Below are 16,998 nucleotides of genomic sequence, written 5' to 3'. Positions count from 1 at the left end.
GAGACAGGGAGAAGAAGTTTGAACTCTCCAAGGGTTGGAGGCAGCTCACAGGAGTAAGGAAGTCCTTAAGTGACTTGGGGTGTGGGAACAGTGTGAATCTTTCACCTATTCCAAATAAAAAGTATAGCAACAACTCGTATTATTACTCTAATTAACTTAAGCCAGTTAAAAGGCTTGGGCAAAGAGGCCTCTCTAGCTTGTTTGTGAGCTGTGGCAAGTCCTATACCATGCCAAGCTCCCTTTTCAATCGCATGCTTTTCATTCCATTGTTTCGGGCCACCACCTCAGGCAACACATCCTCTTCCTAGTCCTAGAAGCCACTCTAGGATGAACACGTGCAGGTGTGTGTTATCAGACTCTTAGCACAGAAAGCCTCAAGTTGGAACAAAAGAGTAAGCTATGAGAGTTTTTACAAGATCTGTCAACCCTGAGGTCAGAGTAAGTTAAAAATAAATAATCACTACCAGTACTGTGAGTTCCCATCCCCAACGTGGTGACCATGGTGACCGATCAGGGTGTAGTAACTCATAGCTTGGAACGAGCCCTGGCAGAATTCTACGGTTTCATAGCCTTGACACTACGATTCCTTAAGCAATTTTTTCTTCTGTAAGTGGATATAACACTATGACCTATCTAATAAACAACTTGCAAAGCGAACAAGGTGGCTGTGCTGGAGCGTTCTGCCCAGCTGAAAATAGCTGTGCAGAACGCGTGAGAGCCCTCATCCACTAAGCACGCCAAGAACCAGCAGGCACCACTATATCAACCCACCCTTCCTGAGGAATCATGGGCGGTGAAGTCCTTTGATAGCCACACCCTCCTGGACTGGCACGGAAGTGAGAACTACATCTCCCGGGAAGCCACGATGAGTCCACCCTCCGCCCCCGCCCTCTTCTCCCTCTTCCCCGCCCCACCGCGCGCAGCCTCCTGGGAATTGTAGTTCAGAAGTTCAACAACTGGGTGGTGTTAGGTCACCGAAGAACCACACGCCCCAGAAGCTCTCGCGCCACTCTTCCCCTCCCCTCCTGCAGTCGGGTGCTGTTTTTGTTGTTGGTGAAAGGTGAGGGGAACAGCTGATCCGTCTGTGGGGTAAGAAACTTGGCCTAACTGAGGGTGGGCTTACGCGGGGTGGTCAACCTGATTCTCAGACTGCGAAAGGCTAATCCGAGAGAACTGTAGAAGAGGACAGCAGGAGACTTTAGGTTTTAATACTTTACGCACTGAAGAAGCCAGCCCCACGTTTCGGGTGTTGTTGGTTTCAAGGGGGCCTTGAGGGGTAGCCCCCGCATTCTCCTCGATTTCTTACGAGGCCTTCTCTGTAAAGTTCGATCGTCTTATGGAAGCTTGAAGGAAGGAACTGAAATATTTACTTAGTCTTTTCCAGGCAAGTCTTTGCTCTCACAGACCTTCCCTCTCTCACACAAATCCAAAGATCCAAAGGCCTTTACTACGCTGCGAGGAAAACTTGCAACTTGTGGAATGCCAAAACACTTAAGAGAACAGTGTCTGAGGATATGCGCCCCCCCCCCACACACACACCAAAACACTTAAGAGAACAGTGTCCGAAGACATGCGCGCCCACACACACACACACACACACACACACACACACACCAAAACACTTAAGAGAACAGTGTCCGAGGACATGCGTGCCCCCCACACACACACACCATTTGAATTATACTTTAGATGTCCAGGACTTTCAGACATGGAGAATGTTTGCAGCTGTTACAGATTGTGTGTGTGTGTTTGGGGGGGGGGGTTGGAAGTTCTGGATGCGTAGAGCTTTGTAGACAGATCACACTCACCCTACCCTCAGAAGAGTTGTATCTGAAGAAAACAGGCTAGATGTAAGGAGAGATTTTTCAGAGATGGAAATCCACCCCCCCAAAAAATGACATTGAAATAGTTTTACTCCACCTCTTTTCAAGGAAGAAATTCTTCCCGTTTTCATTGCTAGCCACCTCTCCATTTACACTAAGTTTCTAATACCTTTTAAAGTTTCTCCCCAACCGTCTCAGCCTGGTGTGGGTTTGTAGTGTTTGGGGGCTTACATATGACTAGTGATGGTTGATCAGCTGCAGCTGACACAGGAAGCAGATTTTCGGGCCGGAGAGAAGAGGGCTGCCTCACAGCCCTGGACTGAGGAGTAGTTTATTTTTAAGTTAACATACAATGAATTTCATTATGATATTTTCAAACATGCACATCATATGTTATTATTCATCTCTGAGTACTATTTTATTTTTTTATTTCTCTCTCTCTCTCTCTCTCTCTCTCTCTCTGTGTGTGTGTGTGTGTGTGTGTGTGCAGATGCAGATGTCTGAAGACAACTTAGGGAAGTCTGTTTTCTCCTACCAGGTGACTCTCAGTGGTTGAACTCAAGTTGTCAGGTTTGGTGGCAAGCACCTTTAACCACCAAGCTGTCCAACCCCTATCCTGTACTCTTGATTGTTGTTATTGTCTGTTCTCATCCACTTCATATTTTCCATATTAACTCTGCCTAGCTAACTTGGCACTTCCCTTCCAACTCCATCATCCTACTTGTGTATCTTTTGCCACCAACCCAATCATAAGGCAGGATTTAGACAATTGAGGCTAAGAGGATCCAGCAGGAAATAGGGAGGGGATAGTAGAGCTGAGTTAACATCCAATCAATCGCGGGGTTTCTAGTTCTGCTCTGGGCAAGATGTGGGGGGGGGGAAGATATTCTTGTTGAACTCTCTCCCTTTTCTCGATATTGAATGTATCTCCCCTTCTCAGGGCCCCTCATTTACCCAGTTTCTAACCTGTTCCTTGCCTAAGGGTGGGGCTTTCCTGGCTCCAGGCCCCCACATTCCATCTCCCCACACCACCACCTTCCTGCTGAATATTTCACCCCACCCTTGAACTGCCACCTCCAGAACTGCCACCTTCCTGGAATAGAACTTGAGGGGCAGAACCTGTCTTTCCTATCCTCCTCTTCTCTAGTTCTCAGAAGAGATCCCAAGCTTGCTTTCTTCTTCTTCTTCCCTGGAAGCAGAAGTTGGAGTTGATCAGGATATACAACTCAAGGACTGGTACACTAAGAGCCGAGGAGCTAGGATTAGGCTGCTTCTCACTGAAACGATTCCAGCTCTGAAGACTCATTGTCATCAGAGATTAGTTGTTGTTGGAGGTATCTCACCTGAGTGCAGTAAGGTCAGCAAGCTTAGGCATATATAAAGAGGGGCCCACACTTCAGCTGGATTTTGAATTCTGGAGCCAGAAGGTATGGGGGCTTGGATGGGGAAACCAAGAGAATTTGGAATCCCCAAGGATGTTGAGAGATGAAAAGGAGAGATGCCTTGAACAGAGACTTGGTCAGTAGGGCAGTGGAAAGGAATAGAAATTAGGCAGAGAGGGTACAACATGACAGGGTGGGAAATAGACACAGAAGGCCAGACCTATGCCCCAGAGATTTGGAGTTATACCTTAAAAATGTCCCATAACCTTAGGGGCTGGAACCAGGTGTGCCCTGTGTAGACAGGGACTGTGGGTGCATGCACATAGGTTGGGAGGGAAACAGAGTGGAAAGACGAAAGTCTACCAACCCCTTTTTTCATAGGAGAACCGGCATCTTGAGGGCAGGATGGAAGAGTCATCACTAAGCCGGGTACCATCCAGGAGTGGAGTCAACTTCCTGAATGTAGCCCGGACCTACATCCCCAACACCAAGGTGGAATGTCACTACACTCTGCCTCCAGGCACCATGCCCAGTGCCAGTGACTGGATTGGCATTTTCAAGGTATCCTTAGACCTTCTTCTGGTGCAAGCTTATGGGACACAGGTCGGTTAGAATATGAGGAGTGACTAGGTCCTTAAGATTCTCAGGTTGATGGGAGAAAGATGACACAGATGCCAGAGACCGTGTGTATAAAGTTCATGTCTCCGCCTTAGCCTTTCTTTCTCCTACTAGTCCCCCAATTTTACCTGAGCCTTAGCATCCTTGGTACCACTCAGTCATGCTGACCCTTCTATCATGAATGGATGGTGACTCTGTCACCATACCATTCTCTTTCAGGTGGAAGCTGCCTGTGTTCGGGATTATCACACATTTGTATGGTCTTCAGTGCCAGAAAGTACAACTGATGGTTCCCCCACCCATGCCAGTGTCCAGTTCCAAGGTATAAAAGGAAATGGGAAACTGGGATGGAGGAGCCACAGAAGTGGTGGTTTGTGGGGAGGAGTGGGCTAACAGGCATAAAAAGTACAGAGGATTGCCAGGTGGTGGTGATGCACACCTTTAATCCCAGCACTTGGGAGGCAGAGGCAGGTGGATCTCTCTGTGAGTTCAAGCCAGCCTGGTCTATAGAGTGTGTTCTAGGACAAGCTCAAAGCTACAGAGAAACACTGTCTTGAAAAACCAAAACCAAAACAAACAAACAAAAAAACACAACAACAACAAGAAACCACAGAGGATAAGGAAACGTGAATTCAAATAACTCTTAACTGCAGGCCTAATGGTACTCCAGTGTCATCCCAACTACTGAGGAGGCTAGGGCTAGAGGATAACTTGAACCCAGGCTATCAGCAATATCCTAGGCAACATGCCAGACCCTGTCTCAATAAATAAATAAATAAATCGACCTTGTGAGACTTTTTAGCAAGTTATCACTGGAATAGCACCAAGCACTTGAAGAATCCAATACAAGGATGTTTTTAGAGAATGTTAACCTTGCTGTTTACCCCAAAGAAAGAGAAAGCCCCTGTGTAGAACAAGGAAACGTGTCGTAATGTCAGAAAAGAGTTGTCATAGCAGTCTGAATGATCTGGATTCAGATCTCAACTCTGCTTTACAAGCTGTTTAGTATTGAGCATGTGACTTAAAAGAGGGTCCCTGCTTGTAGGAAGAGCACAGGGATTTAAAATGATCTGGAAAACACTGGAGTGCAGTGTGTGGTACATATTGGACTCAATCAGTGGCAGCTAGAGTCCGAGTGATGAGTAGGAGGGAATGGATTTGGAAAAAGAAGGTGGCTGGGCAGGGAGGAGGAACTTGGTAATACCAAAGGACCTGCTAGCACTTGAGAGCTAGAGGTGATACTGGGGTTCTGGACCATTCTTCCCACAGCCAGCTACCTACCCAAACCAGGAGCCCAACTCTACCAATTCCGATATGTAAACCGCCAGGGCCGGGTGTGTGGGCAGAGCCCCCCATTCCAGTTCCGAGAGCCAAGGCCCATGGACGAGCTGGTGACCCTGGAGGAGGCTGATGGAGGCTCTGACATCCTATTGGTTGTTCCTAAGGCCACTGTGCTTCAGGTAAGAAAAGAATAGCAGACTTGTTCCTCATCCTGGGATGCCAAGGACAGTATTAAAGGGTCCCTTCTCACTTTACTTTGCTTCCTTAGTTATCTCAACTGAAGACTTCACTGGGTGTTACCAAAGGTCTGCTCTCTAGAAACTTAGGTTTCACATAGACACAGACACATAGGACAGTAGAGCATGCCATCACAGGCCAGTGTAACTAAGGGTTCCTAGAACTGAGCCAGCCTTTTCAGAGAGACACTGCCTGCCTTCTAAGTCCTAAAGGAGACCCACAGGGTGGAGGGAAACTGTGCCAGGGAACAAGGGGGAAGGGAGGCTGAGATCCACCTCTAGCATGGGTTAAGGCAGGGCTCTGAACTATCCCATCCAGTACCAGAGGTGCTGACCACATGAGGCTCTTTGGCACACCAGGTGTAACTAATGTGATTTGAAGTATAATTACAGGTAACCCTTAGTACTTTAACATTTATTTATTTATGTCTGTGTATATTTGTGGATATACATAAATATGTATATATGTGAGTACATACATGCCATAACACATGAGAAGGTCAGGGGGGTCAACTTGGGGGAATTGGTTCTCTCCCTCCTACTGTGTAGGTTCTAAGGGTTGACTCAGGTATCCAGACTTGGCAACTAGTAACCTTTATCTAATGAGCCATCTTGCTGGCCCAGTCATGGGCCACGCATCCCTCAATTACTTTTCCCAGCCCAGATGTGTATACATGCATGTGGATGCAGAGGCCAGAATGGAGTGCCTTGGAGTACTCTGAAGTTATTGGTGGTTGTAAGCCATCTGTTGTAGGAACTAAACTCTTGTCCTCTCTGAGTACAACAGGCACTCTTGACTGCTGTGCTGTTTCCCTAGCCTTCGTATCTTACTAAAGTGAATACTAGAGAATTTAAACTTAAAAACAATGTGTCTTATATAAATATTTCCACTCGACCAGATAGAGAAGTCTTAAGAGCAAAGAGGCAGATATGAGGAAGAGAGCCCAGAGGAAGGTGAGAGACAGGGACAGCTGGGGAGGCAGTGGTTCTCCAGAAGGGAGGGCTCAGAAGGTAGAAGTTAGTATCTCCTCAGCGATTTGAACAAAGTTCTGCTCTCCAGAACCACAGTCTGATACATACATGTATCACACAACAGGAAGATGTTTATACCCAAGTGAGAGAGAATGCAAGCTGCTACTGCACACTCTGTTTTACATCAATTGCTCTCATGTAAGTCTCACAGATGACCGGTTCAGTGGTTTGGCTGGTAAAAACCGCACTGGAGATTTACCCAAATCTGCCTGACTCCATAGAGCGGGTAAACTTAGAGGAACCCCCTTGTCACTACACCCTGTCAGAGAAAGGTTCCAGGCCTGGGATGACAGTCAAGACAGACCCGTAGCTGCACCCCGCTGACTTGTTTTCTCTGCCCTGAGATGCATCTGGAATAGTGCCTCACAGATTCACCCCTTCTCATGATCATGCAGAACCAGCTGGATGAGAGCCAGCAGGAGCGGAATGACCTGATGCAGCTGAAGCTGCAGTTGGAGGGTCAGGTGGCAGAGCTGAGGGACCGAGTGCAGGAGCTGGAGACGGCTCTGTCCACAGCCAAGCGAGAGCATTTGGAACTCACAGAGCAATACAAGGTGGGAATTGGAGCTGGTGGGGGATGGGGCCTAGGCCCAGCAAAGAAGAGAAAGAAAAGATGTTGGTGGAGTTTTTAAGATGGCCCCTGCATCAAGGAAATAGGTTTAAGGGTAACAAGTGAGACTAAACTTTACTTGATAAGAGGCGTGTCCCTAATTTGTAATGAGACTCGGTTCTTTGGATCCAGGAATATTGGCATACTGCCAGGTAACAGTATCTCCATTCAGCTTTTTCAAGGAAGGAAGGTGGCAAGATAGAGGTGGGGGAATATAAAGTTAAGCTTGAGAATGGCCATCACCCTCTGTCTTCCAGGGGCTCTCTCGGTCCCATGGGGAACTCACAGAAGAGAGGGACATCCTGAGCCAGCAGCAGGGAGAACATGTGGCCCGTATCCTGGAGTTAGAGGATGACATTCAGACCATCAGTGACAAAGTGCTGATGAAGGAAGTGGAGCTGGACAGGTATGGGTACCTCATCAAGGCCTCCACTCCATCCTGTTTCAGATGGGCATGCCTGCTGTCTGTCCCACTGGTTTCTCTGGCCCTCCACAATCTCATACGGGGTGTTCCACTTACTAGGGGTTTCTTTCTGCCAGCCCCCATCCATCTCTCCTAATGCTATTCTATGTTTCTCCTCTTCAGAAAGGTCAGTTGTACATATTGTATGGCAGAGGCTAAGCAGAATTAGAGTTGGAATATTTACAAGAAGAGATTGAAGAGGACAGTCAGACCTTACTGCAGGCTGATGCATGGGGGCTGCTGAGGCAGGAGCATCACTTGAGTCTAGCCTGGGAAACATAGCAAGACTTATAATGTAGTCATATAAACAAGTTATGTTTGTATATGCATTGAATAAATACACCACATATTTAAAGCACAGGAAAAGAATTAGATTCCATCCTTGCTATTGGAAATGTTCAGGGTCACAGCTCAGTGGTCAGAACACTATAGTGAAGCTCGTGATCTGAGAGTATGACAAAAGGTATAAATTACAGAATCTTTTTGTTGATTTGTTTGTTTTTCTCTTTGTTTTTTGAAACAGTCTCACTGTGTAGCTCTGGCTGTCTTGGAACTCACTATGTAAACCAGACTGTCCTTGAACTCACAGAGATCTTCCTGACTTTGCCTCCCAAATGTTGAGACTCCAAATCATGGGCCACATGCCTAACTAAATCAAAGACTCTTTTTTTTTCTTATTTTACATATCTAACCCAGTTCCCTCTCCCTCCCAATCCCCCCCAAGCCCTCTCCCATCCCATTCCCCACCCACTCTACAGGGAGGGTAAGGCCTTCCAGGAGGGGTTATCAAAATCTGTCAAGTCATTTGGAGTAGGGTCTAGGCCCTCCCTCCTGTCTCTCGGCTAAGGGAGTATCCCTCAATGGGAAGTGTGCTTCCAAAGTCCTTTTGTGCACCAGGAATGCATCCTGGTTCCGCTGTCAAAGGTCCCATTGGAAACAGAAGCAGACACCCACAGCTAAACACTAGCTGAACTACTGGAATTCAGTTGCAGAGAGGGAGGAGTGATAAGCAAAAGGGTCAAGACCAGGCTACCGAAACCCACAGAGACAGCTGACCTGAACAGGGGACTCATGAACCCCCAGACTGATAGCTGGGAAACCAGCATTGGACCAACCCAGACCCCCTGAACATGGGTCTCAATTAAACCACAGACTCCTAACACTGAGAGTGACATAAGGTATGTAAGAGAAAGCCACTCTAGGGGCAACGACAGCATCAAACAGCTGTCACTTCTGTGTCTCTTGTACAGAGCCAAGCTCTACCTATTGAAGAGGCAGAGACAGGAAGATCATAAGTTAGACCTTCCTGAACTACATAGTGAGTTACAGACCAGCCTGAGCTACATAATGAGTTATAGACCAGCCTGGGCTACATAGTGACTTATAGACCAGCCTGGGCCATGTAACAAAGAAGTCCCCATTTTTTTTTTTTTTTTAAGAATGAGAGAAAGGAGGATAAAAACATAATTATCATAGTTATGCCTATCAAATAGCATAAATACTGACCAACACTCATGTCTGTCTTTCAGATTCTTTACTATGTTCAACACCCCAATTCCTTTGTTTATGAAAAACAAAAACATCATTAGGTTACTTTCATTCAGCATTGTTGGATTGTTTTTTTAAAGCAACAACAAAAATCTTTGTAAAGTCTCAGGGCAGTAAGTAAAGTTATCTAAGAGGTTGCTTCATAATGTACTAGCCTTGCCCTAGGTTAGTCCAGATGTCTATGTTCTCAGAGACATCTAGACCAAGAGTCCACAGACTGCCTCACATGCCTCATCTAGCCTACCACCTGTGTTCTTACATGATTTGGAAGCTGATGATGAGATAAAAGAAGAATGATATTTTATAATAATGAAAATGATCAATTCAGATGTCAGTGTTCATTAAGTAAGGTTTTATGGGCCATGCACATCCGTGCACACACGGTCTTTTGCCGCTCTCAAGTCTGCCCCATCTGATCTACAGCAAGTTTAGAATCAATAGTGATTGTCCATTGTCTTTGAAAGATTGGATTTTCATCTCTTAAATGAGTGGAAACAGAGAGCCATTGCCACAACATCCTTACAGTGATATGTAAAGAAGGAAGAATCCAGGCATGGTGGCACACACCTTTAATCCCAGTACTCCTGAGGCAGAGTCAGGTGGCTCTCTCTAAGTTTGAAGCCAACTTGGTCTACATAGTGAGTTTCAGGACAGCCAAGGCTACATAGAGAAACCCTGTCTGAACCAAAAAAAAAAGCTCTAGAAAAAGCATGGGTCTGGGGGCTGAGTATTTTAGCCCAGCACTGTTGTCCCTATATGTTACAGGGTTAGAGACACAGTGAAGGCCCTGACTCGGGAACAAGAGAAGCTCCTGGGGCAGCTGAAGGAAGTCCAGGCAGACAAGGAGCAGAATGAGGTAAGAGAATCCAAGTGGTTTTGCTTTCTGTTATTCAGCTAGTGTTCACTGAGTCCCTTCTGAATGCTGGGCACCCATGAAGGTGGAAATGTAGTACCTGCCCAAATCACAAAGTATCACAAAAGAAACCTAATCTAGCCTTACAGGGTTCCAGAGAGGTAGATGAGAACACAGCTCATTAAACTTTAGAAACAACTGTTAAGTGCCCACTTACAGTGATGGCTTGAGAGGGTCCGTGGGACTTGGTGACCAGCCAGTCTAGCCAATTGGCAAGTAGAGAACAATTGAAGACACCCATGTCAAGGTCAGACTCTGGTCATGGGTGCACACACACACACACACACACACACACAGAGAGAGAGAGAGAGAGAGAGAGAGAGAGAGAGAGAGAGAGAGAGAGAGAGAGAGAGAGATGCAAAGGCTATCAAAAAGGGAATGTAAGGGCCAGGCATGCTTGTCATTGTGATCTAGATAGGAAAGAAAGAAGGAAGGAATTCAAACTTTGAACACCTTGAGTCACAGACAAGTGGGAGATAAATGGTAACAGTTTTTAAGCTGTCAACCTTATAGTCCCAGTTTACTCTTCAATTTGATAGAAAATACAAAAGAGATTTTATTCTGAGCATTACATAAAAATAAATTAACCTAAAAGCACACATCAATGGATTGGTGCTCTCCAGTGTGTTGCCTTATGTTTGATATGCTTCTAAAAACAGGTTTTTTTTTTTTTTTAAATAATTTAGAACAAGGTTAGAGCTGAGATTGTAGTTCAATATTACACAAGGCAAAAAAAGGGGGGATGAATTCAAATAAAATATTTTCAGAACCTTCAGTGGCTTTCTCAGAACCCTGGGCTTCTCTAGAAAACTGCCCAGCCATGAAAAAATGGAACTAGAGCAGGGTGTGATGGTTCTGTAATTCCAGCACTGGAGAGGCTGAGACAGGAGGATTGTCACAAGCTTGAGGCAGCCTGGGCCATATACCAAGATCTTGTCTTGATAATATAAAACAATACAAACAAAGTAGGTTGAATTAAGTAGAACAAAGAAAGATGCAAGGAACAGCCCGAGGGAACATGTATGTGAAAAGTGTGAGGTAAAGTGTACATCACATTGTAGAGGATCTGGAGTGCAGCCTTTTCTCTTTAAGCAGTGAAAAGTGCCTAAAGAATTGTACTGAGGAAGCACTGATCACCTGCTAGAAAATAACTAGTTACAGCACTCTCCAGTCATCCCATGGGAGCAGCCCCCTGAGCTAATGTGTCAATGGCAGTAATAGACAGGAGACGTTGACTGTGTCCAGAATGGAGAGTGGAGAAGCTATTGCTTTCTTCTGTGAACTGCGAGGGAGAGGAGAACCAAGCATAGCACTCAGGTGTCCAACTAGGTGAATTGAGAAGTGCTCAGTACAGCAGACAGGAGTGGCAAAGGTCCCAGGAAAGGCTAGGCATGGTGGCATGCACCTGTAATCTCAACCGAAGGTGACAGAAGCAGGCAGAGGATTGTGCATTCAAGGCTGATTGTTCACAGTTACATAAAATGACCAAAGTGCAGGGAGAGGGAATAGAGGCAGAGACTCAGAAGGGAAAGGAGGGGAAGGAAAAGGTCTGTGGTAAGAGCTGTAGGGGCTTCAGACTGTTGTGATTCAAAGGAAAAGTAGGAAAGCAGAGTGGGTTGTGGGAAGTCCCCATGTAAGATCCCAGCTGTGATGCTCTAGACACTTCATTCGGGAGCTAGAAACTAGAGGTTCAAGATTGAGACCCTTTGAGCTGAGGACCCAAGGAGAGCTGGTAAGAGCTGGATGCTTCCACTCTTGTTGAATCTCAAAAACAGACCTTGCCTTCTTTCGTCCCAGGGCCAGGAAGGCAACCTGCCCCTGGCACACCAGCACTCATCCCCTACTCCCTACCTGTTTTCCACTTCCATCAGGTTGAGTTCCGGATGGTCCAAGAGGAGAACCATCGCTTAACTGTAGAGCTTCAGGAGGCCAAGGGCAAGCAAGAAGAGCAAGGTGCTCAGGTCCAGCGACTGAAGGACAAGGTGGCACACATGAAGGATGGCCTGGCCCAAGCCCAGCAGAAAGTGGTGAGTGAAGGCCTGTCGATGATAGGGAGCAGTGAGAGTTCCAAAGTAGTCTGGAGAGAGAGGCAAAGATGGCTAAAGTAAACAACACAGTCCTGGGTCCTGGTGAGGAGGCTCCCTGATTCACAAGGGGTAGCCTGAGGGATCTGATCTCTGTCCTTTTTCTCTGAAGGCTGAGCTGGAGCCCCTGAAAGAGCAGCTTCGAGGAGTCCAGGAACTTGCAGCCTCAAGCCAACAGAAAGCTGCCCTTCTTGGGGAGGAGTTGGCTAGTGCAGCAGGAGCCAGGGACCGCACCATAGCCGAGCTACACCGCAGCCGGTTGGAAGTGGCTGAAGTCAGTGGCCGACTGGCTGAGCTCAGCCTTCACATGAAGGAGGAAAAGTGCCAATGGAGCAAGGAGCGCACAGGCCTGCTGCAGAATATGGAGGTAGAGGCTGACCCTTCCCCTACTGCAGTGACTCTGACCTGTAGTCAGGTGCTCTGGGAGGAGGGGAGAGGGGATGAGATTCTTGAAGGACTTGAAGAGCTTTCCAGCCATGAGCCAGCACTAGCGGGGAGTCCCAGTCCTGATCACCAAAATACCTACACTAATAACCATCCTCGTGAAGGAACATTTACTGTCATGGACACCAGGCCCTACCATAGTGCCCATTCCTGTAGCACAGAACCTTGCTGCCATGCTCTATCCTGCTTTAATGGGGATCAGAAGTGAGGAAATTGCTCAGAAACAGTTTAGTCCCCCAGACATATAAGAAAGGGACATAGTGAATGCAGTGCCATTTCCCTGGCATCCCTTGCCATTTCCCCTCCTCCCTCCCATCTTCTTTGTCCCATCTCTAGGCTGAGAAGGACAAAATCCTGAAGCTGAGTGCAGAGATCCTCCAGCTGGAGAAGACAGTACAGGAGGAGAGGAGCCAGAGCCACATATTCAAAACTGAGCTGGCCCGAGAAAAGGATTCTAGCCTGGTGAGGTGCCCTACCACCTTGGGTTCAGAGTGCTGTCCTTTCACTGTCTCTTGACTCTTAAGTACTGTGTAATGACTTGTATACCTCCCAGCCCTCTTGGTTTGAATGTACACATTCCCTTTCTGCTCACAGAGTGCACATCTGGGCCTGGAGGGATATCACAGGGGAGTTATGGGGTGACTTCTGGTATTACCAAAGCCTCTTCATCCAGCCTAAGGCAGTTACCTAGGGCCACATTGGAGAGGTAGAGTCTAGCTAGGACTTTGGCCTGAGCCCCGGGGGCCAAGGCAAGGGCCTTTTGGAAGAAGCACTTTGTGTGTGCAGCAAGAGATAACCTAGTTTACTTTTGGATCAGATTCTTGGTGGCACATTGCAGACTTCAGGTTCCATGACCCTTTCCCTTCAGGTGCAGTTGTCAGAGAGTAAACGAGAGCTGACAGAGCTGCGCTCAGCTCTCCGCGTGCTTCAGAAGGAAAAGGAGCAGCTGCAGGCAGAGAAACAGGTGAGACTCACCTGTAGTTCAGGCCCTGGATGCCAAAGCCAAGGGCTTGGGAACTCAGACTTCTGTATCATCTTGGTAATCTCTCGGCTCAGAAACTGGAATCTCTTTGAGGAACAAAAGCTGAAAAATGGCCCTGACACCTCTTAGGAACTAACTTTATGCAGGGGAGGAACACCAGAAGGGATCAAGGTACAGGGTAGAGGAAAGCTCTCAATTGAGGGGATCTGCCATGTGTGACTGCACCCCATGGTGAAAGCCTCTACGTGATACTGGGAGCAAGGAAAGCCCAGGAGGCCAGCAGGGAAAGAAAACTGCCTTTTTCTTTCCCAACTCCAGGAATTGCTAGAGTACATGAGGAAGCTGGAGGCCCGACTGGAGAAGGTGGCAGATGAAAAGTGGAATGAAGATGCTGCCACAGAGGATGAGGAGGCCACTGCTGGGCTGAGTCTGTCCCCAATTTTGTGACACCTGTTGCCCTTCTCCCCTCTGAGGAAAGCCCCAAGTGATGCCTCCTGAAGCAGCCTAGCCCTCCCTTCCCATTCCCGGGGCCCTCTGCAGTTGAACCATCTTCCTCCTCAGATTGCTATGGCTGACCTTTCTTCTCTATCTGCCTTCCCTCCCATAGGCTGCCCTGCAGCTCTGACAGACTCAGAAGATGAGTCCCCAGAGGACATGAGGCTCCCGTCCTATGGCTTGTGTGAGCATGGAAACACAGGCTCCTCTCCTCCTGGGCTCCGGGAGGCATCTTCCCTTGTTGTAATCAACCAACCAGCACCCATTGCTCCCCACCTCTCTGGGCCAGGGGAGGACAGCAGCTCTGACTCAGTGAGTAGTGGGAGCTCATATGTGCAGTTGTAAGCAGGCAGTAGGGTCACACATGAGCCAGGGCAGAAAGCTGCACCGTACAGCATTCTTACTCTGGGCTGAAGGAGGCAGGCCTGGCTTCTCTTCAAAACTATTAACAGAATGACCCAAACCCAGGCCAGCTCAATAATCCCAATGCTTCCAGGCCCCCTCCCCCTCTCCAACCAGCCCTAGCAAAACCCTATTCTTGCCTCTCTCTTCCTACTGCCCCTCTGACCAGCATCAGCCTTGGCTTCTCTGCCCTTATCTGTCCCGAGTGCTACTTTACCACCTCAGAACGCCACCCAAATCCAGTCCTGTCTCTTTGGTACCAGGAGGCTGAGGATGAGAAGTCAGTCCTGATGGCAGCTGTGCAGAGTGGGGGTGAAGAGGCTAATCTTCTGCTTCCTGAACTCGGCAGTGCCTTCTATGACATGGCCAGGTGAGTGTAGCACAGAGAGGGGAGGAGGTCAGTGTGTGCACAGCCACCAGGCCCTGCCTCCAAACCCAAGAAGAGAAGGTACTAGTGTGGTTGACAGGGATGTCAGCTACCTCCACAAATGGCTTCATGTTCTCTCACTCTCCCTGCCTTTGGCTGGCTTCTGTGTTGTTCTAGCATCATCTTCCGTGGAGCCCAAATTGCCCTGCTTCCCCTCTCTCCTGCCCCTACCCCCTCCCCAACCACCAGGTAGGTACCTAGGTCTTCAGGGAGGAAGAAGGTATATAAGGCCTCAGAGATGGAGATGGAGAAAACCACTATCCAGCACCTGTCTGGCTGTGCCTGAGCTGTTCGTAGGAAACTGGGAGGGAACCTAGTGGGGACAGTTGGGAGGTCAGGTGTCAAGTGGTACCTTCTGCCTGGCTCTCCAGTCCTAGTCAGGTAGCAGAGCCTTAGGGAAAAGAGCATTATCACCTGGCCCCCAGCTCTGCCTAAAGTGAGTGGGGCTCGGGGCAGAAAGGACTGATGCTGTCATCTCTCTCTCCACTGGAACAGGGCTGGAGCAGGAAGATGAAGAACAGTGTCAGACTCATTTTCAGCCTCATTAGGCAGCAGACGGAGATGGAGGGTGGAGAGTAGGAGAATGGAGGATGGGTTCTGTGCTATAGACACCAGCAAGGGACTCATGAAGAGAGGGCATAGGCATCTGAAGAACTAAGGCATCCAGTATTGTGAGCAGAAAAATGTCATAGGAGAGGCTTAAACAGCGTGTGACCAGGATGGTACTTTAGGGACAAGAAAACACATGGATCTTGTTCCCTGAGATCCCCAGGTCAAGAAGGCAACAGAAGTTGGGCATTGTGGTGCCTGCCTGAAATCTGAGCCCTTGGGAGGGAAAGGGAGGAGAATCAGGAATTCAGGGGTCACCCTCTGCTACATGACAAGTTTGAGGCCCTTTATCAAAGATAAAAATAAAGCCACCAAAGCACCCTGACCCTTTCCATTTTTCGTCCTCTCTCTTTAGTGGCTTTGCAGTGGGTTCCCTGTCAGAGACCAGCACTGGGGTCTCAGCCACCCCTCCATGGAAGGAGTGTCCTATCTGTAAGGAGCGCTTCCCTGCCGAGAGTGACAAGGATGTCCTGGAGGATCACATGGATGGGCATTTCTTCTTCAGCACCCAGGACCCTTTCACCTTTGAGTGATCTCACCCTTCCCTAGTATGCACGCACGCGCGTGTGCACATGCGCGCACACACACACACATACACACACACAAAGAGGCTCCTGCCTGTTTTCCATCACACTGGGCTCTGTAATATTCTGCTCCTACAAACCATGCCTGCCTCCCACTTTCATCCCAAGCTTTGTAACTCCATCCGCTATGCTGACTCCTCTGTCCCAGGCAGGGATCTGTCTTGGAAGGAGTAGCTGAATTTACCCTCTGAAAACCGTTTGGAGGAAACAAGATGAAGGGGGCTTTCTCCTGTAGGAACAGAATTATCCACTGCTAGCCCAGGTACATAGCTACATACCACACACAACACTCCCTTCTGATGCCCCAAAGCCAACTCCTGGGGCACCCACCCTCTTACTCAGAGTTTGTTTACTGAGGTTTGTTTGTTTGTTTCTGGGGCTGCATGGAGGCAGCAGCATGGGCTCATGACCTCATCGGGTCTTTCTCAGTTCTTGGCTTCACCAGTTCTTTCTGTTACAGACTACTTTTCACAGCCACCCCAGCATTCCCATAGCCTTAGGTCATAAGTTTGGAAGTTTCTTTTGTATTTTTAAGGATTCCTATGCCCTCTTATGCCACCCCACACCCAAATCCTCAAATGGAAAAGAAAATGTATTTGTGCCTTTTGTGAGGGATGGGGGGGACAAGGGATCCTAGGTGCCCCCATTTCTCAGACCCTCACCTTCTGCAGGACCCCCACAGCAATAAGAACTCCCCCCCTTCTCCCTTAAACTGTCCTCTCACCTGTAGTTTGGACAAATATATTTATATGATACGTGTAACTGTTGTCACAGTGTGTTCTGGTCAAGAAGCACTACTACAAAAAAGAGGAACCTCTAGTTCTACACTGGTGGGAGGGAGGGGAATGATAGGTAGGTCCATTCTTACTGGGACTTTGGGACGGTGAAGTGTGAGTTAGGCAGAAGAGCAAGGTCAGACATCTGCAGAAGTCCTGGTGTGGACACACACATCACAGAGGAAGAAACACGTGGATTCAAAAAGAGGAGCGGCGTGCTTGATGCCCACACGCGGGGCATCAATATCTCAGTGGGATCTGGCCTGTAGCACACTTTTAAGAAGAGAGC

General features: G+C 48.0%; 1 protein-coding gene across 3 annotated transcripts; it reads left to right on the top strand.

Annotated features, from left to right (window-relative positions):
• The first annotated feature begins 952 nt into the window (after positions 1 to 952).
• Positions 953 to 16,695, top strand: Calcoco1 (calcium binding and coiled-coil domain 1). Of its 3 annotated transcripts, none has more exons than XM_051190029.1 (15): positions 953 to 1,089; positions 3,587 to 3,766; positions 4,043 to 4,145; positions 5,093 to 5,283; positions 6,768 to 6,926; positions 7,240 to 7,388; positions 9,759 to 9,849; positions 11,778 to 11,933; positions 12,103 to 12,357; positions 12,771 to 12,896; positions 13,303 to 13,398; positions 13,735 to 13,843; positions 14,024 to 14,223; positions 14,577 to 14,683; positions 15,705 to 16,695. In XM_051190029.1, exons 2-15 carry the CDS (start codon positions 3,611 to 3,613, stop codon positions 15,880 to 15,882), a joined length of 2,076 nt encoding a protein of 691 aa, XP_051045986.1. In that variant the 5' UTR covers positions 953 to 1,089; positions 3,587 to 3,610; the 3' UTR covers positions 15,883 to 16,695. The 3 variants fall into 3 exon arrangements, with proteins under 3 accessions (XP_051045986.1, XP_051045985.1, XP_051045987.1); XM_051190028.1 differs by lacking the exon at positions 953 to 1,089 and adding an exon at positions 2,317 to 2,361; XM_051190030.1 differs by lacking the exons at positions 953 to 1,089; positions 15,705 to 16,695 and adding exons at positions 2,317 to 2,361; positions 14,858 to 15,674.
• Positions 16,696 to 16,998: the final 303 nt, after the last annotated feature.

Source organism: Phodopus roborovskii, unplaced genomic scaffold (assembly GCF_943737965.1).
Source record: "Phodopus roborovskii unplaced genomic scaffold, PHOROB, whole genome shotgun sequence".
Lineage (NCBI taxonomy): Eukaryota > Metazoa > Chordata > Mammalia > Rodentia > Cricetidae > Phodopus > Phodopus roborovskii.
Note: the sequence above shows the minus strand (reverse complement) of the source record. Positions and strands in the feature narration are given on the sequence as shown.